We start from the raw sequence: 21174 nt of genomic DNA, 5'->3' as shown, positions 1-21174 counted from the left end.
ACTTTCCATATTGCAAAATAAGGGTAATACATAAGAAGGGCCCATCCTGAGGATCACAGGAGATAGCTAGGTAAAGGATGTTACATCATCGTGGCACATGGTAAACGCTCAGTAAAGGCGAATTTTTGGTTATTGTCACTTCCAGGAATGTTGGAAATCTTTTTTGGAGAGGTCCTAGCCAAGGAAGATAAACACTCCACATAGGGAGTAGCTTGGTCCTTAGCAAGAGGACACCCCCTCCTCCCCCTTGCCACTGCAGATTTAAATCTTCATGTACATTAAGTTCATCAATAAGTAACCAGAGTCCTGGCTTCAAGTAGGTAGCACGATGTGCCAGGCACTGCTCTAAGCCAGGGGTCTGCAAACTACAGCCCATGGGCCAAATCTGGGCCACCACGTATTTTTACAAAGTTTCATTAGAAAACAGTCATGCCTTATGGCTGCTTTCCTACTGCAATGGCAGGTTGAATAGTTGTGACAGAGACCGTGTGGTAAATAGTATTTACCATCTGGCTCTTTACAGAAAAGGTTTGCTGCCCTCTTTTCTAAGCACTTGACATACAATAGCCATCTAATAGCCTTAGGATGGCTGTGCGAGGTGGGAACTACTACCCCTATTTTACAGGTGGGAAAACTGAGGCACAGAATGGTCAAGAAACTTGCCAGGTCACACGGGTAGCAAGTGGAGCCGGGGTTAGGATCCAGGCAGCGGGCTTTGGAGCCAGTGCTCTTAACCATGTGTCATGTCACCTCCTCAGACAGACGGAATCACTGTAACAGCTCCATGGACAGTCCACCGGATGCTCTACTGGCTTAGAAACCAGGAGACCTGGGTTCTGGGGTCAGCACGGATCTGATTGCTCAGTTAGTCACTGCTCCTGACGGCTGTTTGCTTGTCTGGTCATAAAGCCTTGGGACCCAGTCATTCCCCAGGCCCCACCCAGGTGCCAGGTGGTGTGACTCATGCAGGTCCCCCCAGCCCTGCAGTTCTGAAGTCTGGCAGATAGAGGTGGCTCCCAAGGCCCTGACTCCTCCCCTCTCAGACTAGGTTCTGGGTTCCTGTGAAAAAGGCCCCTCTGTGCTGTCCAGGACAGTAGCCGCTAGCCACACGTGGCTGTAAGATGTAAATTGAATACAGTCTGATAAAATTAAAAATCCATTTCCTTAGTCTTACCAGCCACATTTCAGTAACCCAGTAGCCACAAGTGGCTAGTGGTCACCATGTTAAATAGTACAATTATAGAACATTTCCATCACTGCAGGATGGTGCCACTTGACACATGATGCCCTGCCATGGGCTGTAGCCGTGCTGACCTGTGTAGCTCAAGGACAGAAATTGCCACAGGGCTGTCCAGAGAGATCCTGTTAAATCTGAGTCAGATCGTTCTCTGCTGAGAACCCCCCTTGGTTCCCACCTTACCCAAGTAAGGTAACAACATGGCCCACAGGCCCCATGTGGCCTGGCCTGTTTTTCCCCGACCTCCTACCCCATTACTCTCTTCCCTGCTGACTCTCCTTCAGCCACACTGGCCTTCTTGTTCCTCGAACTGACTAGGCACAGTCCTGCCTCAGGGCCTTTGCACTTGCTCTTCTCTGTCTCTACCTTGCTCACCTCTATCTTCTGTTGGATGCTCTTCCTCCAGGTAACCATGTGGCTCTTTCCCTCCCTCCCTTCAGTCTTTGCTCAAATACACCCCTGCTTTATTTTTCTCCAGGCATCTATCACCATTTGAAATATATTGTTCTTACTTGTCTATTTTCTGTCTCCTCCAGAGGCAGGGGGAGTTTGTGTGTCGTATTCAAGGCTGCGTCCCAGTCCTAGAACAGTGCATGGCACGTAGCAGTTGCTCAGTAAATCTTTTCAAGTGAATGAGTGAATGAATGGATGGGTGGGTGGGTGGTCCTACCAGGAGCAGGGCCTTGATGAGTCCCTGGCCTCAGAGGTTCTTTGAGCACTTGGTAGAAATGTCATAGAAGCTTTAACCAGATCCCCAGCACCGTGAGCTCCTTGGTTAAGACCCTTTGGCAGCTGTGAGCACAAATTATTCAGGTGCCCCAGCTCCAGTTAGCATCCGAAATCAAAGCAATGTCACGCACATAGACATGAGGGGAAAGAAGTCTAAGAAGCTCTGAAATCGATGTCTACATTGTCTTATTGGTAACATCAAACTGGGTGTACGTGCAGTGTCTAATAGGGCTGACTTGTGTAAAGTACCTGTAATAGAAAGGCTGTAATATACAGTCAACATCCCAATCAATATTTTTTTGCCAGCTTTTTCAATTGTGAAATAAAAAGTCACCCCTAAAGAAAAGAATAATATTAAATGCTTAAATTCCTTACATCTTCTTCTCATTTTTTTGGTGCCCCTCTTTTGCTGGTGTGCTAAACATGTACTTTGGTCTACCTGGTGGGTGACCCAATGTTACCTGTATCCTCAGCACCAAATTCATTTATTCACAATTCATTCATGCATGCATTCATTCATTTAACAGGTTTTTATTAAGCATCCGCCATGTGTCAGGCTCTGTCTTACAGCCTGAGGACTCAGTGGTGAAGGAGAGAGATGGGGTCCCTTTCCTCATGGAGGTCACAGGCTAATGGGGGAGGGAGACGGTCGGAGACAATACGCAGGTAAACACATAAGGAGGCGGATGGGATAATGACAAGGACGCCGGGGGCTGGGCACTTGGGAGATAAGTGCTGGTTGGAGGAGGGGAGGGAAAACTCTTCGAGGCAGGAAGCAAGTCTGCAAACCTTCATCGTCTCCAGAGCCCCCGCTCCCCGCCCAGAGTCCCACAGAGAGAGGGACTCCATGCAAGGTATCAAACAGAACTAATTCCCACAGCAGCTGGCCGGTTGCCTGGACCAGATGACCCAGAAGGTCCCTTCTTCCCCAGAGTTTCCATGATTCTGTGAGTGGGAAGAAAAACCCTGAAGTGAAGCCAGCACCAAATACGGTCAGGCTAGGTTCTTGGCAAGCTCTTGAGGGAGGCTGGTGGTGGTTTTGGTGCCATTTAGGTCACAGTTGGCCTGTGCCCACATTCTGGGAATGTTTGTGCTCGTTGGTAGGATTTGGTGTCCTGTGGAAAGAGCTGCCAAGAAAGTTGGGACCTAAGGATGCTCTCCAGATGTGCTTGCCTCTGCCCATTCATTCATCCATTCATTCATTCTCCAGATGGAGAGGTTTCTCTGAGCAAGACAGTGCTCTGAGCCTCAGAGAGACTAACTTTGTCCTTAACCTGGAAGAACAGCAGATACCAGAAAAAGTAGTTACCCCTGCCCCTGTTCCCACATCTCCTGTAATAATTCCCCAGTCATCCTCCCACCTAAGTAACCTCCTGCTTGCTGAAATCTGACTCCAGCGGCCAACAGATTCTAGACCTTCCTAGATGGAGGCAGCCCCGTATCTGAGACATGCTCCAGCCTCCCAAATGGTCATCAAGCGGCCCACACACCACAGGCTTAAATGATCAACTCAGGAGAACGTCCGACAGTAACTCTAGTGAGCCCTTCTTATCCTCTCAGGATGAGAAAACCAAGGCTAGGAGAGGTGATGCCACCTGCCTTTCTGAGAATCGGTAGAACCAGGAGTCTGTCTTGACATCAAAGCCTTGGGCAAACTGCCATCTCTCCAGGCCTCAGGTTCCCTGTTGAAAAGCCAGGGCAGCAAAGCCTTCCCTGCAGGTTGGCGTGAGAAATTCGGTGATGTCATGCTTTGAAAAGTGTGTGGTCCTATATGCAAAGGGTTGGAGGTGTACCAGCTATAAAAATAATGATGCTTGTGTTCAAGGGTATAGTTGTGATTTTTTTTTTTTAACTTGAAGATGGAGAACTTCCCAAGGATGTCTGAAAAGGAAAAAGCGTTCCTCTTCAGTGATGGCCATTTTGAAAATAGAGTTTTCCGTCAGAGACTGTTGCTGGGAAATGTAAATAGGATGTATCCTTCCTGTGGTGTGGCTGCAAGAACAATCAGATGATTAGTTTGTGTGGCATTTTATTGTTTACAAAGCACTTGCAAATCCATGGCCCACCGAGTGGTCTCATAGTAAAGACTACAGCTTTGGCATTTGACAGACCTGTGATAGGTTCCTAGTTCCAGCACTTCCTAGCTGTGTGAGTGGGCAAAGCACCTAACCTCTCCGAGCCTCACTTTCTTCATCTGTAAAATGGGATAATTCTGTTCAATGAGTAGCTCGGAGAATTGAGTGTGGTGATGCGTATCGTGTACTTCAAATAGCCTGGCACAAGGTACGTGCTCACAGATTCCCAGCCAGTGTTATTTATGTTGTTGGTAAATTTGTCCTCATGATCACGCTGCTGAGGTCATGGTATTATATCCGCCGTTCCTGAGATGAGAAACATGTGACTCAGAGACGGTCTTTGTTTCTCCTGGGGTGGCCTGGCTAGTGGGTGACAAGCCAACCCGTCTCCAGCTCCAGCCCTGGGTCCCTGACCCCGAAGCAGTTGCTGAATATTCAGTGGGTCAGCGCTGCTCCGTATTCAAAGGCCTCTGTTCTGGTTAATAACAGCCCTTTGTTGCTGGCCAGAGGGAGGAGCGGCCGGGCTTTGACCCTCTAGCCTTCAGCCTCCACCCCAACCCCAGACCCCCATGTTTGCTTAGGGAGCCGTGTTACTAATGGAAGTGTGTCATGCCCTCAGGGGGTGCTGGGGCCGGGCGTAAAGGTCGAGCCGGATTTGCCGGCTTGCACTTGATGACGGGCAGGGCTCCAGACATGTGTCCGTGTCATCAGCAGTGGGACATCTGTTCTGCTATGTAAACTTGCCCATCAGAGAGGCAAGGATTACAGTTCTGCACCATCAGACTCCAACTCGGATCAAGGCCTTGGCTGGTCCCCTCCCCCCAGTGCTCCCTCGCTGTTAGCTATAAGTACATTTACAGAGCCCACTGCGTGCAGGGCTGTGCTCAGTGTTTCTGCCTGCATGATCGCCTCTGATTCTCACAAGCTGGCACTCCTGTGATGGATCTCGTCCTTAGCCCTGAAGCCTACAGAGTGATCCTTTGAAACGTGGTCAGATCACAACATGCTTTGGCCCAGAGCCCCGGATGGCTGCCCGTCTGCCACATTGAAGGGTCATAGCGCAGCCCACAGTCTGACCTGGTTTGGCCTGGCCACCTCTCTGATCCCTGCTTTCCATTCTTCCTGTCCCAGCTCCCTATTGTTGCTTAATAGATTGCTCCAAATGTGATGGCTTAAGCCATTTTATTGTTTCTGCTGATTCTGTGCATCAGGAAATGAGCAGGCTACAGAGGAGACAGTTTGCTCAGCTCTGTGTCCTGTCTGCTGGGTCTGAGCATCCAGTGGCTTTTTCATGCCCATGGTGGGGCCTGGCGAGGATGACCAGGGTGGCTGGGGACCGGCTGCAATGGCCTGCTGGGGTCATAAGCCGGGACCTTGATTCTTACTGTCAGCCAGTTCCTTGGTCGTCCTCCTTGGAGCCTTGGGGCCTCTTTCTCTCCACGTGGTTGTGTCAGCAGCATCGCTGGACTTCTAACACAGCAGCCCCAGGCTCCCAACAGCGCAAAGTAGAAGCTTCCTGACCCTTTTAAGGCTTGGATCTGAAACTGGCAGAGTGTAACTTCTCTCGTGACCTTTGGTTAAAAACAAGTCATGGATCCAGCCCGGATTCAAGGGGAGGAGACCACAGAGGGCTGGTGTGGCTCTTTGGGGGCCACCTACAAAAGAGCCTTCGAGGCTCCCGTTCATTCACTCTTCCCCACCCGCCTAGGCCTCCATGCTCTTCTTCAAGCATGCTGTGCATGCCCCTGCCTCAGGGCCTTTGCACTTGCTGTTTCCGTCTCCCAGGATGCCCTTCCCCAAATATCCACAGGGCTCACACACCCTCTCTATTTAGCCTCAGTGCCATGTGAGTAGGGTGTTTACTTTGTTCACTGTAGTATCCCTAGCTCCAGATCTGACACATGATAGGTATATTTGGTGAATGAATGAGTTTTTGAGATGAGGAAACTGAAGCTCAGAGAGGTTCAGTAGTTTCCCCAAAGACACACAGCTAGTAATCAACAGACCCCAGATTCAAACCCAAGCAAGCTTTGCTGCCTGGAGGGGTAATTGCTTAGGTTATCACAGCTGCCTCCTACCTCCTCCTTCCATGTCCTGTCTCCACTCAGGATGGTCTTCCCAAACTAAAATCGGATCAGGTATAAAATCCATCTTGAAAGTGGCATTCGTTCCTCACCTTCAACAGAAAGCTCTCCCTCCTTGGACCGCTGCACAAGGCACAGCAAAACTTGGCCTCCAGCTGTGGTCCGATGTAGCAGAGTGAATATTCTTTTTTTTTATTTTTTATTTTTATTTTTATTGAAGTATAGTTGATAGAGATGCTTGGGTAGGCAGACCTGGCTCTGTTTCCAATGCCCCCACCCCCAGGCTCTCTAAGCACTGGCAAATTATGAATGTCATCCACTCATCCATCTATCCAACAAGTATTTATTGAACTACTCTAGATGAGGCAGGGATGCTGCTAGGTCCTGGGTTGCAATGGTGAGGAAATCTTCACAGTCGCTGCCCTCAGAGAACTTACAGTCCACTGGGTAAGACAGACATACTCACATGGTCACACAAAAAAATATAAGGTTATAGGTTGTGGTAAGTGCTGTGACGGACTTACTGTGTGTGGGAAAATGTGTAACAAGGCACCTACAGTAGTGCAGTGAGGCAGGGTTGGTTTCCTTGAGGAAGTGGCATTCGAGTAGGAGCTAAGAAGTTCACTCCAGGCAGAGGGAACAGCATACACAAAGGCTCTGAGGAGGAGGGAACGCAGGCCCATTTTAGTATAGGAAGGATCCTAAGAAATGTAGGTTGGAGGTCAGAGAGCCTGAGGAGCTGGAGAGGCAGGCAGGAGTCAGATCTTGCAGGGCTTTGAGGGCTTGGGCAAGGGGTTGGAGAACCCATGAATGACTTTATTTTCTCATCTGTAAAATGGGGATGATAATAGTACCTACCTCAGTACGTGTGAGCATCTGTGGTCAGCTGGGCAACAGCTGGCTGTAGGCTGGCCTGGGATGGGCTCGGTTGGGGTGATCATCCCTGCTGTACCTGATCTCATCCTCCAGCAGGTTAGCTCGGGCTTGTTCCCAAGGCAGCAGCTGGCGTCCAACGAACAGCAGAAGCTGGCAAGGCCTCCTGAGGCTAGGCTTAGAACTGGCACAGCATCACTTCTGTTGCATTCTGTTGGTCTAAGCAGATCATAAGGCCAGCCCACATCCCATGAGTGGTCATAAAGCTCTTAACATAGTGCCTGGTGCAAAGGAAGTGCTCTGTAAATGCCATTATTATTGTTGTTGTTGATGATGTTGTTATCGCTATGCATTTGCAAAGCAGTTTATGCTTTTCAGAGCTTTATCCCATACAGGGGATACCCTACACTGTGTGAGGATAGTTGGGGCAAATGTCACTAGCCCATTTGCCAAGTGAAAAACAGAGGTTAGATTACTCAAAGCCACATGCTTAGCAAGTGGCTGCAGCCAAACACTAGAATGCAGGTATCATGTAACTTAAAACACATCTGCTGAAAGTGAACCCTTTTGCAGATGATTTCATTGTCCTGAGCACCATCCTGGTAAATAAAATAATTAAGATAAAATACTTTTGTCAGTGGCCCAGGCTCCTGACTGTGAGGTTTAGTTAGGGTCTCTGAGATCCAAGTCTCCTACATAAATTTTGGTTTTTGGTTCCCAAGTTCACTGGGGTGAATGGTGGTTTTCTTCTTTCTTACCCAGAGAGCCTCTCTTTGGACTCCAGTTGCTTTTCTTCTCCACCTGTGAATTTCCTTCAAGAATTGCCAAGCTACCGGTCTATTGCTCGTAAGAGGATGACCATCCTTTCCCGGGACAAGCAAAGTGGCACTTTGCTGAAGCCAACAGACTCTTACAGCTCCCAGTTGGAGGGAGAAATCACTGAAAACCTTGACAACCAATCCATTCGGAAATACGCACTGAACATCTCTGAGAAGCGGAGACTAAGGTTTGTCCAGTAGCCATCTGGAAGGCGTATGATGTATGTTTTGGGAAGAGGTGCTTTTTATGCATGGATTGCATTTCCTGAAGAGTTCACATAAGTAAAAGTTTATTACTTAGGATAAGCTAAGCTGCTGTGACAAAGATACCCACACAGGTACAATCTCAGTGTATTAGAAGTTTATTTCTTGCTCACATAAAAGTCCTGGGTTGAGGTCAAGGGGGGACTTTGCAGTCACTCAGGGACCCAGGCTCCTTCCATCTTGTGGCTCTGCAACCCCCAAAGCCTCATCGTTGTCTGTAGTCACTCTGTTCCCCTTCCCCCCAGCACCTGACAACCATTAATCTACTCTCCGTCTCTATAGATTTGCCATTCTGGACATTTCATATACATGGAATCATATGACATGTGACCTTTTGTGTCTGACTTCTTTCACTTAACATCATGTTTTCAAGGTTCATGTAAGCTGTAGAACGCATCAGTACTTCCTTCCTTATTATGGCTAAATAATATTCTACTGTGTGGATATAGCACAGTTTGTTTATCCATTTATCCTTTGATGGAGATTTGGGTTGTTGACGCATTTTGGCTATTGTGATTAATGCTGCATTGAACATTGGTGTACAAGTTTTTGTTTGAGACCCTGTTTTCAATTCTTTTGGAGTATCTGCCTAGGAGTGGAATTGCCGGGTCACATGGTAATTCTGCGTTTAACTTTCTGAGGAACTGTTGAACTTTTTCCTAGTGGCCACACCATTTTACATTCCCACCAGGAGTGTATGAGGGCTCCAGGTTTTCCACATCCTCTCGGCCGGGGTTTTATCTGGTGCTGAGGTTGATGACACTGCATTGTCATTGTCCTGCTTGTTTTTTAATGCAGGGACATTCAGGAGACCCAAATGAAGTACTTATCTGAGTGGGACCAATGGAAACGGTATAGCAGCAAGTCTTGGGAGAGGTTCATAGAGAAGGCTCGCGAGGTGACAACCCACCTGGAGCTGTGGCGGGAGGACATTCGCAGCATAGAAGGTACCACACTCCACACTGCACGTGCTCCTCCGTAGAAGTCTCCTGCGCCTGAGGAAAGTACAGCTTTGTTTTCCCTCACCCCCAGCTGAAACATAGCATTTCCTTCCGTGATGAATGCGAGCAACTAGCCACAGTTAGGATTAATAGAGCCTGTGTCTTCGTCACCAGGAACATCTCAGATGTCTTCCTGTCCCTTCCAGTTGTTGTAGTTGTCTGGGAATAGCATCTGCGCTCATCACGACTTTGAAATTACAGCAGTGATTTAGATCTGCCACTAGATCTTGTTATTTAATATGTTAATGAAAATGCTCATGTATTAATCTATCACAAATTTAGTTTATACAATAATGTTGTGATCATCATACGACCATTTGTATTTTGTGCGTTTAAAAATGTTATTCCAAGATGGGGCTCAATAAGCCTCATCAGACTGCCAAAGACACCCATAGCCCTGAAAATATTAAGAATCCTACTTTCCCATAATGGTGAGAATTGGGATGAAGTACAGGCAGAGGTAGGAGATATTGGGGGTTTGGTTCCAGACTACCGCAATAAAGCAGATATAATAATAAGGTGAGTCACACGAATTTTTTGGTTTCCCAGTGCATATAAAAGTTGTGTTTGCACGATACTGTAGTCTATTAAGTGTGCAATAGCATTATATCTAAAAAATAGTGTATATACCTTAATTAAAAAGTACTTTATTGCTAAAAAATGCTAACCATCATCTGAGCCTTCAGTGAGTTGTAATCTTTTTGCTGGTGGAGGGTTTGAAGTATTGCGAGAATGACCAAAATGTGACACAGAGACAGGAAGTGAGCAAATGCTCGGGAAAAATGATGCTGATAGACTCGCTTGATGCAGGGTTGCCACCAACCTTCAATGTATGAAAAACAAAATATCTGTAAAGCGCAGTAAAGCAAAGCTCAATAAGAGGGGGTATGCCTGTCATAACAAAATCCATAGACTGGGTGACTTAAAGGATAGAAATTTATTTTCTTACAGTTCTGGAGACTGGAAGTTTGAGATCCGGCCACCTTGTCACTCTGTCCTCAAATGACCTCCTCTTTGTGTGTGCTTAGGGAGAGAGAGCACGCTTTGTTGCTTTTTCTTCTAAGGGGACTAACCCATCATGAGGGCCCCACTTTCCTGACCTTACCTTAACCGTGTTACCTCCCCAAGGCCTGTTTCCAGATACCATCACACTGAGGGTTAGAGTTCCAACATATGAATTTGGCAGGGGGTGGGGGGAAACAATACAATTCAGTCCATAGCAAGTATACAAAAATTGGAAGTTATGGCAAAATGTAAAATTAGAAAAAAAAATTAAACATTTGGGTGATAAAACTGAGCCAGGGGGAAAATACCTTTTAGAATTACCTGGTTTCTACTGGAAAGCAAAACAATTTACAAGCTTCTCCTCAAAACTGCTGAAATGGAAATTTTGTGAAGTTTGTAAGGAACATGGCAGGATATGTGAAAAAATTTATTGCCCCCATTATTACTATTTTAAAGCCTATAAAATACCAGTGGTAATCTATTCAATGAACTTTTTTAGTTGTTTTATTGGGAGAGTGTAAACTTATTTCCAGGGGGGGGTTCATTAGAAACTTAGAACTTCAACCATCCACTTTAGAAGTTTAACTGAACATCACCTTTGGAGCAAAAAATAATAAAAGCTAACCTCTCTTGAGCCTTCACTGTGAACTGGGCATTGTGTTCAACATTTTACTCATATGATCTCAGTTGATCCTCACAAGAACCCGTTTTTCATATAGGCATTTATCATTTGCATGGTTCAGAGAGATTAAAATACTTGCCCAAGTTCATTGGCTAGGACAAGGCAGACCCAGAATTTGAACCCAGGCAGTCAAGCTTCAGAACCCAAGGTTTTAGCCACCATGCCCAGATTCCTCTCTTGTTAAGTGGTGGCTTTTATGGAGATTTTCATTCATAAAGTGGCTTATGTGTTGGAAGGTAGTTTCTCCCCATGGAACTGGGCCCTTGATTTTCTCTTCAGTGACTCCAGTCCTGTGATTTCTTGGCTGACTAGGTTCTCATCTGGCAGGAAGTGAAGGGTTGATAGTTAAGCTCCTTACCTCTGTCAAGGAGAGAAGAAGAGATTGTGGGTCTCACATCTTCAGTCTCAGAATATAAGTTCTTTGCCTGCACCATGAACAAGCAGACATCCTTATTCTTTGAGAGCTTTCTGTCTGTCCTTAGTAATTTAATCATTATTTGGTGGAAGGTTTGTTTTCTATTTGAAAAATCAATGAATGTAATTCAATACCTTAACAGAATAAAGGAAAAAAATTATATGATTAACCCAACAGATGCAGAAAAAGCATTGATAAAATTCAGTTCTCATTCTCAGCAAATAAGAAATAGATGGGAGCCTTCTTTTTTTTTTTTTGGCCGCACTGTGTGGCTTGTGGGATCTTAGTTCCCCAACCAGGGATTGAACCCAGGTCACCACAATGTGAAAGAGCTAAGTCCTAACCACTGGAACGCCAGGGAATTCCCAGGAGCTTTCTTAATCTGGCAAAAAAAAATCTATAAACATTCTATAGCACACATCATACTTAATGGTGAAATATTGAAAGCTTTTCTTCTAAGATTGAGAATGAGGAAAAGGCTTCTAATTATCACAGATTCTATTCAGCATTGTTCTGGAAGTCCTAGCCAATGTACAATGATGGGAAAAAAAGGGTCAATGACCAGAGAGGAAGAAATAAGTTGTCTCTTTTTTTTTGCAGATGACATGATTTATTTGTAGAAAACAAAAAAGACAAACTGTTAGAATTGATGTAAATTTGGCAAGGTTGCTAGATATAAGATCTATATATAAAACCAACTGTATTTCTATATACCAGCAACAAACATTTAAAAAATAAGTTATACAGTAGTATCATTGCACCTAGGAATACATCTATGGAACTATGTGAAATAATTCTGCACAGAAAACTATAAAATATTGTTGAGAGAAATTAAAGAACCTAAATATACCATGTTCATGGATCAGAGACTCAATATTGTAAAGATGTCACTTGTTCTCAAACTGACCTATATATTCCATGTAATCCCAGTCAGAATCTCAGCACATTTTGCACACGCGTGCATGTGTGTATGTGTGAAAATGAATATGCTGATTCTAAAATTTATATAGAGATGCAGAGGACCAAGGATGCCCGAGGAAGAAGAAAGCCTAAAGACTTAGAGCACCATATATCAAGTATTATTATATCTGCAATAATGAGACAGTTCTGGTATTGGTGCAAAGATAGACAAATAGACCCATAGAACAGAAGGGAGAATTCAGAAACAGGTCCATAAATATATAGTCAATTACAAAAGCACTACTGCAATTAACTAGGGAAAGGATAGCCTTTTCAATAAATGGTGCTGAGTCAATTAGATATTCCTATGAGAAAATATTGAGCCCTCTTTCACACCATCTCAAATTATTGATTTAAGAGTGATTGTAGATTTACATGTGAAAGTTTAAACTTAATAATTTCAAGTAGAGCCTTGAAATTATTCTTCCTTCCTCCCCCACTAAGATCCTCCAATTTCAGTTCAGTGGCTGATTGAACCTACAGTGGGTACTGGATCAATACTCCTGGTCAGTGATGTCTGGATTTCTTTTTTCCAGGGAAATTCGGCACTGGAATTAAGTCCTACTTCTCCTTCTTACGGTTTCTGGTATTGCTGAATTTGGTGATATTTATGATCATCTTTATGCTGGTTTTGCTCCCAGTCTTGCTCACCAGATACAAGATCACCAACAGCAGCTTTGTGCTCATTCCATCCAAAGGCACGGGTGAGTATAAGGCCTGGTTTGCCATGAGGAGTGTTCTTTTCATTGTGTACCTAGCTACAACGCTTCTTTCTCTAGCAATCTTTATAATCTAAGTCTTGGGTGACTGTATTAGTCAGGATAGGCTAGGTTATGCTGCAGAAACAAATGACCCCATAGCTCAGCGCCCAGTAACCACAAAGGTTTCTTTCTTGCTCACACTATATGTCCATCACTGTTTGGTGGTGGCTTTGTTCCATGTTGTCTTCACTCTGGAGCCCAAGCTGAGGGAGCAGCCTCTCTCTGCACCATTGACAGTCACGATGTCCAAAGGAAAAAGAACCATGGCAAACATGTGCTGGCTTCTAATGCTTCTGCCTGGAGATGACACACATCCTTTTTGCCACATCTTACTAGCCAGTGCAAGTCACTCGCCACTCCTGGGTTCAGCAAGGTGTTTGGAGAAGCAATGGAGGGTGGGGAAGTGGACTATTTAGTAAACATAATACAGTCGACTCTGGTGACTTTATTTCAAGCTTTTATTTCAAGGCTTTTATCTCCGATAATAGTGATGCTCAGGCTGCTGTTTATTGAACATCAGTCGTCTGCCAGATGCTATGGCAGGTAATGGACCTGTGTTTTCTTACTGAATTCTCAGTGTAAGTCAGGTCTGGGCATCCTGTTTTTTCAAATGGGGATAATTTCTGTCATTCCAGAGATGTTTATTTACCACCCTCTAGTACCAGGCTCTGTGCTAGGAGCTGGAAGTGGAAACCTCCTGCTTCTATCACATGACTCCTTTCCCCAGAAGAACCCCCCCCCCCCCCCCGAGTCACTTCTGTGGCCGTAAACATTCCTCCTCATCATATTTGTTTTTGTTTTAATTCTATTACACTTAAAAATCAAATAAGAGTAACGTGGAAACACTGACTTTTGAGTGCCTACTGCATGCCCGATGCTGCATTCTCATTTTCTAATATGTCCATTTCACAGATAAATATCTCCTGCTGCTGTGTGAAAACCCTGGGTTCAGTTTCAAGGCCCAGCTCTGTTAGTTGATTAGATTTTGTGAGCCTCATTTTCCTTATCCGTAGAATGAAGGTGATGATTTAACTAGTGAGACAATTGTTTCATTATTCAAATAATGTTGTACTACACTATTTAATACTTAGCTCATTAAAAGATAATAAATACTTATTATTTAAAGTATAAATAATTGAAAACAATAATATAAATTCTATATTATTTAATACAGAAAACTTAGGTATAAGTAATGATTAAGCAATACTCATAATTTTTAAATGAATATTAAATAAGATAATACAGTGCTTTGCCCATGGAAAGTGCTCAATAAATGCAGCTTTTTTTTTTTTTTTAGTATTATTTCTTTCTAGAAGAACTGAATGCTATTCTGTCTCACTAGACGCCACTGTCTGTTCAGTTCTCCCTTTAGCCGTGAGCAGGGCCTTGGGCGGAGGGAGGCCACGCTCTTGGAGGAAATGAAGCTGCACTCTGAGCGTGGACACCACGCATCTCTTCGTTTTCCTCATTTCCTCTGACTGCATCCTCCTCCTGCACATGCTTTTTTTATTTTGACTTACCTAGTAAACTTTGTCCCTTAACGTAAGGGTCAGAAGTCCCTTTCTTCCTCTTCTCACTTCCCTTCCCCATTCCTTCAACAAGTGTTTATTGAGCACCTGCTGTGTGCTGGGCCCTGAGCCAGGCCCTGGGGCTACAGCAGGGACCGCCACAGGGTACTGCACTATAGCAGAGGATGGGCGTTAGGAAGGGACCACACGAAGAGGTATATAAGCTATGAATTTGCCTCTGGGGGAGGGGAAAGGATAAGGTGCTGAGAGGTCAGACAGCAGGACACTGGAGGCTGAGGGGTCCCCCAAGCCCTCTGTGAAGGCAGGGATATGTAAGGCGAGCCCAGGAGGACAAGGAGAAGGCAGCTGTTGGAGAGCTCGGGGAAGCTTCTTGGTGCAGAGGAACAACATCTGCAAAGGTTCAGAGCTGGGAATAACTCAGCGTATTAGAGAAATGAAAAGCCAGGTGTGGCTGGTGGGCACACTTCCTGGAAAGGGCCAGATAGTCAATATTTTAGGCTTGGCAGGCCATATGGTCTCTGTTGCAACTATTCAGTACTGCCGTTGTGGCACAAAGATGACCACGGAGAAACGTCCTAAATGGGCATAGCTGTGTTCCGATAACACGGTATTAACAAAAAAAGGCTGCTGACCAGATTTGGCACAAGGGCCATAGTTTGCTGACCTCTAGGCTTGAGGACAGTGAGTGAGGAGCAGAGTGGCAGCTGTCTCTTTCCATCTTCCTGACTCTTCTCCAAATAGTGACTGTCTCCCTCCTCTTTGCCTCTAATACTGTGTTCATACAACCATTTGAGCACCTTATATACACCTAACTCCTACTTATCTTTTCTGCCACTTGATGGTGAGCTTTTCAAAGGCAGAAACTGTTTCTTACTCATCGTTTTATCTCCAGCATGTACCTGGTGCATAGTAATTAAGAAGTGTTTGTTGAATGAATAAGTGAGCACACATGTTAGAATTATAAAATGGCAGAGATGGAATTGGCCTTGGAGGAACTGGTTCAACTCTCTTATTTTAACAAAGGGGAAACTAAGGTCCAGAGAAGGGGTAGTATATTGGATTATTTTCCCCAGTTTGTCACTCCCCTGTAATTGTAACTTTGCAAAGCTTCCCACTGTGAGCAGAGAATACTTTCTGCCCCTATTGATATTGCTCTTGGCCATGTGACTTCTTTTGTCTAGTGGAATATTAGTTTGAAATGGCTTTATGTGGTTGGCCTGCCTTATGAGAAGAGCCATGAGGAGAGCACCACCCCCCACCACCAGGTAGCCACTGCCTCTCCAGTCTGGCCCCAGAGTGAAATCATGTAGAGCAGACCTCAGCCCAACTGGGAGCCTGGTGTCCATCCTGGCTTAGCCTGAATCAGCTGAGTGAACTCAAACTGTAGATCCATGAAGGAGAAAATAAATGGAGGTTAAATCATTTGAGACTTTAAGTTTGTTACACAGCAATAGCTGACTGATACAGAGGAAGTGAATTAGTTGTTCAAGCATAATGTAGTGTCACTAAAATTGCTGTTCAAAAAATTTCTTGGTCAATTATAGGTAGGTAAACATGTTTTTTTTTTAAGTGAAACTGCTTGTTAATTTACACACATGTAGAGATCTTTTAAAACTGGATGTGCTTAAAATGGAATAATAATTATATTGACCACATCTTCCAAAACATGTGCAAACATGAACCCCAAAATGTAAAATACCAATACAATCAGAAAGCCTGTGCTGTTAGTAGACCCATATACGAAACGTATAGAAAAAACACATATCCCCAGGTATTTAGAGAATAGTGAAAGGGGAAAATGGAAGTGTACTTGGTGCACTGGCGTTTAGACTGCAAATAGAAAATCACAGATTCACAAACATATCCATATATAATTGTATATGACATCTAAATGTATATATATATATATATACATGCATATATACACAAATTATGATAGACAAGTTATAGAGACTGAAGCTATTTCCACTGATGTTCTTGTTTTTGTTTTTTACAGATATTCAATGCACAGTGTATCCAATAAGTAGTTCTGGACTCATTTACTTTTACAGTTATATCATAGACTTGCTTTCTGGCACTGTAAGTATTTAACATAACTCTGGATTTGGACCCTCAATACTGAAATAGGTTAATTTAAAGACCAGGTTCCTGAATGTCTGCAGTGAGAATCAAAAACGAGTGTTGACACAAGTACCAGTGAAAGAAACAGGATTTGCAGTGACCTTATCGGCAAGGATAATGTTCATCCACCCCTGCTAAGATATACAGGAAATGTGTTTTGTCACTTTCAGCCCTTGGCCTTTTCCTGATTCCTGCCACCTTCGTATTGACCTGCAACAAGATCTGAGTTCCCCTGTAGAAAGAAGTTTCAGTGAAAATAAACCCAGATAGAATTTATTTAACTTCTCTGACATTGAAAGACCTTAACATATTGTGATCCTAGACCACCTGGATGAAAGCTGTGACTCCTCTTCCCAGCAATTACACACGCAGTTGTGCATGGTACACACGTGCGTACATGCCCTTACATGTGCACATGCACACACCACACTTGTGCACACACATACGCAGTCCCTGAAATCCCTTAAAAGTCTATTAATCCCAGGTTAACCCTGCTGCTCTAAAGTAGAATTAATCTCATCCTTCCTATAGTAGTTCCAAAAGTTTTTAATTCTTCTTTATTCTAAAAAATGTTTTTGTGTGTGTGCTTTCATTTTTTTTATCCCACTTTTTTTCAGCAGATAAGATTGCAGCTATGAAAAGTGGCTGTCTCTGCCTTCTAGACTAGGGTTTCTCAACCTTGGACCCAACACTCCTTTGCTGTGGGCCTGTCCTGTGCCCTGGAGGGTGTTTACAGCATCCCTGGTCTCCATCCACTAGATGCCAGTAGCAGCCCCACTGCTGTGACAAGCAAACATGTCTCCAGACATGCCAGATGTTTCCTGGGGGACAAAATTATCCCAGGTTGAGAACCCCTCCTTTAGATGTTTTGAAAAAAATACAAGTATATAAAAATATCTTTCTGAAAGTTACTGGTATTAAAATGCTATGCCATTGAACATTTCTGAATCGATAAATAGAAAGCTTCAAATTTGTCCACTGCATTTGGTTTTGAAAAAGTGGATTTTACATCTCTGATCTCATGTTTTCCTCAGAACAACTGAGAGGAATCGTCAGGTGGGTGTTAAAATGTCCACTATGCAAATGAGAAAACGGAAGCTTGCAAACTATGCAAGGAGAAAGGAAAGTCAGTGACTCACCCAAGGTCACATGCTAGTGAGATCAAATCCCAGAACTGCTGTTAGCCCCATTTCTTTAGGTCACATCCCATGAGAGAAGTTCCTCGTTGTAGATCACCACACACCATGATCTTCTTCGTTATAGGAAAGATTTCACAGGAGACTTAGATGCACTTGATCATAAATGTTCAATAAACTATGCCTGATAAAACACAGCCCTGCCCCAAAGAATGAATTTTCTACAGTGATAAAAATGTTCTGGATCTGTGCTGTGAAATTCGACAGCCACTAACTCTTAAGCACTTGAAATGTGGCTAATGTGACCAAGAAACTGAATTTTAATTTAATTTTATTGTTGTTAATTTCAATTTATTTGTTTTCAATATGTGTTTTTAAAACCATTCTACATGCATTACAGAATGGCCATCATGTACATTCCCTGTAATATCACTGTTCTCAGCGATGCAAGCAAGTAGCAGCCTTACACATATTTTTCATGTGTTTTTAAACACTTCTGTTCATGTTTATAGAATGAACAGACCAGCCACTCGCAGAACAGGATTTTCTATGTAGCAAGCAAATACCACTTCAACATATTTCTTACAAGTGTTTTTAAACATTTCTATATGTATTACAAAATGACTGTCACATCCATTCATGGAAATAGCAGCAAAAAAAAAAAAAAAAAAAAGAAATATCAGGGTTCTGTTCTCCATGTGGGTTGCAAGTCTGTAGCAGTCTTACAAACTTCTCTCTCACACTGAATTTTAAAAACTTTTCTACACACATTACAGAATCGACATGCCATGCATTGACTAAAATAAAAGTATTCTGAACATACTGAGCAAGTAGCACTTTTACAACCATCATTTTTCCTGTTTTTAAAATCTTCACTAATGCATTATAGTATGCCTATCACATTTATTCACTGAAAAACAGTTCTCAACATAGCAAGTAAGTAGCACTCTTACATCTTTTACATGTGTGTTTTTTTTTTTAAATTGAGATATGATTGACATATAACACTGTATACTTTTGAGAATGTACAACATGTTGGTTTGATACTTTATATATTGTAATATGATTACTACAGTAGTTTTAGCTAATAACCTTTATCTTGTCACATATAAATTTTAATTATAGGCCCAAGAGGGAGCTGGCCAGAGAGATTAAGCAGTGGCTTGTCTTTGCTGAAAACAATTGAGGCAAGCTCATGATCGTATCAGAGAAATTATTTTCCAGGCCCAGTGGACCTTTGTCCTGTAATGTAACTTTATTTTGTAGGAGAGATTGATGACAGCCCTGACACCAATCTGGGGCAATAAAAACAGGTTTTGTACAGTTGGGCAAGTTTTATGGCCTGTGTGCCCCAGCTTCAGGAGAGTTAAAGAAAAGATGGAGTCTTCTGTTTCTACATCTTTTTTTTTTCTATTAAAAATTTACTTAACTACTCAGTATAAGAATACATGGTTATCATAAAAATATAAGACTTATAGAATAAAAAATAAAATTACCTCTTCCCAGAGACCGCCAATCCTTTAACGCCATGGTTAATATCTTTCTCAACCTTTCTTGTGCACTTATATGGACTTCTTATATTTTATAGTATGGATTTTTCATGATCTAACCAGTCCCCTATTGATGGACATTCATATTGCTTCCATTTTCCCCTTTCTAAACAATACTGTAGTGAACATCTAGGTACTACTTATACTATTTCTGTTCTCTGTGTATATTTTCTTCCTCACTTTCCTAGAATGTTCTATCCTTGCTATTCAAGGAGGAGTTTGAGGTGTTCAGTTATTCCCACCATAAGAAGTCACGGACTTTTCTCTGCTGTATTTTCACATAGGACACCTTTGGGTTTTAGGGGTTTTTTGTTTTGTTTTGTTTTTTTCTCTGGTAATAGCTTTATTGAGGTACAATTCACATATCATACAATTCATCCATTTAAAGTGTACAATTCAGTGGTTTTTAGTATTTTCACAAAGTTATACAGCCATTACATTACCACAATCAATTTTAGAACATTTTCATCACCTCAAAAAGAAACCCTGTACCCTTTATCACCTACCAATTCCCCTAATCAGTGCTAAGCAACCATTAATCTACTTTCTGTCTCATGAATGCTTATTCATGACATTTTGATATAAGTGGAATCATTTAATCCATGATCTTTTGTCTGTAGCTTCTTTCACTTGGCATGTTTTTTAAGGTTCATCCATGTTGGAGCATCTATCCATCTTTGATTCCCTGTGTGGCCAAATAAGATTACATTGTGTGGATATACTGCATTTTGTTTATACATTCATTATGGACATTTGGGTTGTTTTCACCTTTTGGCTGTTATGAATAATGCTGCTAAGAACATTCATGTTCGAGATTTTGTGTGGATATATCTTTTCAATTCTTTGGGGAGCGGAAATCACTGGGTCAGATGGTAACCGGATGTTTAACTTTTTGAAGAACTGCCAGACTTTTCCAAAGTGGCTGTACCACCTCACATTCTCACCAGCAGTGCATAAGGTTTCCGATGTCTCCACATCCTTGTCAGCACTTGCAATTACCTGACTTTTTTATTAAAGCCACCCTAGTTTGTGTGCAGTGGAATTTCTTTGTGGTTTTGTCATTTGCATTTCTCTAATGACTAATGATGTTGATCATCTTTTCATGCGCTTATTGGACTTTTGTATATCTTCTTTGAATAAATGTCTGTTTGGATCCTCTTTACATTTTTAATTGGATTATCAGTCTTTTTAAAAAAATTTATTTAATTTTTTTTTTAATTTTTGGCTGTGTTGGGTCTTCGTTGCTGTGTGCAGGCTTTCTCTAGTTGCGGCCAGCAAGGGCTACTCTTCATTGTGGTGCGCAGGCTTCTCATTGTGGTGGCTTCTCTTGTTGCGGAGCATGGGCTCTAGGTGCGCGGGCTTCAGTAGTTGTGGCGCACGGGCTTAGTTGCTCTGCAGTATGTGGGATCTTCCTGGACCAGGGCTTGAACCCGTGTTGCCTGCATTGGCAGGCAGATTCTTAACCACTGTACCACCAGGGAAGCCATATCTATCTTTTTATTGTTGAGTTATGAGTTTTTTTTTTTAATATTCTAGATACAAGTACTTTATAACGTATATGATTTACAAGTATTTTCTCCCATTTTCTGGATTGTCTTTTTACTTTGTTGATAGTGTCCTTTGAAGCACAAAAGTTTTTAATTTTTATGAAGTCCAATTTATTTTTTATTTTATTGCTTGTGCTTTTGGTGTCATATCTAAGAATCCATTGCCAAATCCAAAGTCATGCAGATTTAACTCTCTTTCCTCTTCTAAGAGTTTTATAGTTTTAGCTCTTACATTTAGGCCTTTGATCCATTTTAAGTTAAAATTTTTAAAAGGTGTAAGGTAGGGGCTCAACTTTATTTTATTTTATTTTTTGCATGTGGCTATCCAGTTGTCTCAGCAACATTTCCTGAAAAGACTTTTTTTTCTCCTTATCAAAAATCAGTTGA

At 42.8% G+C, this 21174-nt stretch overlaps 1 protein-coding gene across 4 annotated transcripts in view; it reads left to right on the top strand.

Moving 5' to 3' along the window:
• The window catches only part of TMC7 (transmembrane channel like 7), a 53156-nt gene that overhangs the window by 6369 nt on the left and 25613 nt on the right, over nucleotides 1–21174 (top strand). For 3 of the 4 annotated variants that reach the window (XM_082430998.1, XM_082430997.1, XM_082430999.1), the window contains exons 2-5: nucleotides 7761–8004; nucleotides 8879–9027; nucleotides 12680–12847; nucleotides 16430–16512. In XM_082430998.1, coding sequence (XP_082287124.1) covers nucleotides 7761–8004; nucleotides 8879–9027; nucleotides 12680–12847; nucleotides 16430–16512 — 644 coding nt within the window. The other variant, XM_082431000.1, reaches the window with a different exon arrangement.

The sequence above is a fragment of the Balaenoptera physalus genome (assembly GCF_965194825.1).
Source record: "Balaenoptera physalus genome assembly, chromosome: 16".
NCBI lineage: Eukaryota > Metazoa > Chordata > Mammalia > Artiodactyla > Balaenopteridae > Balaenoptera > Balaenoptera physalus.
This window is presented reverse-complemented; position numbering and strand designations above follow the sequence as displayed.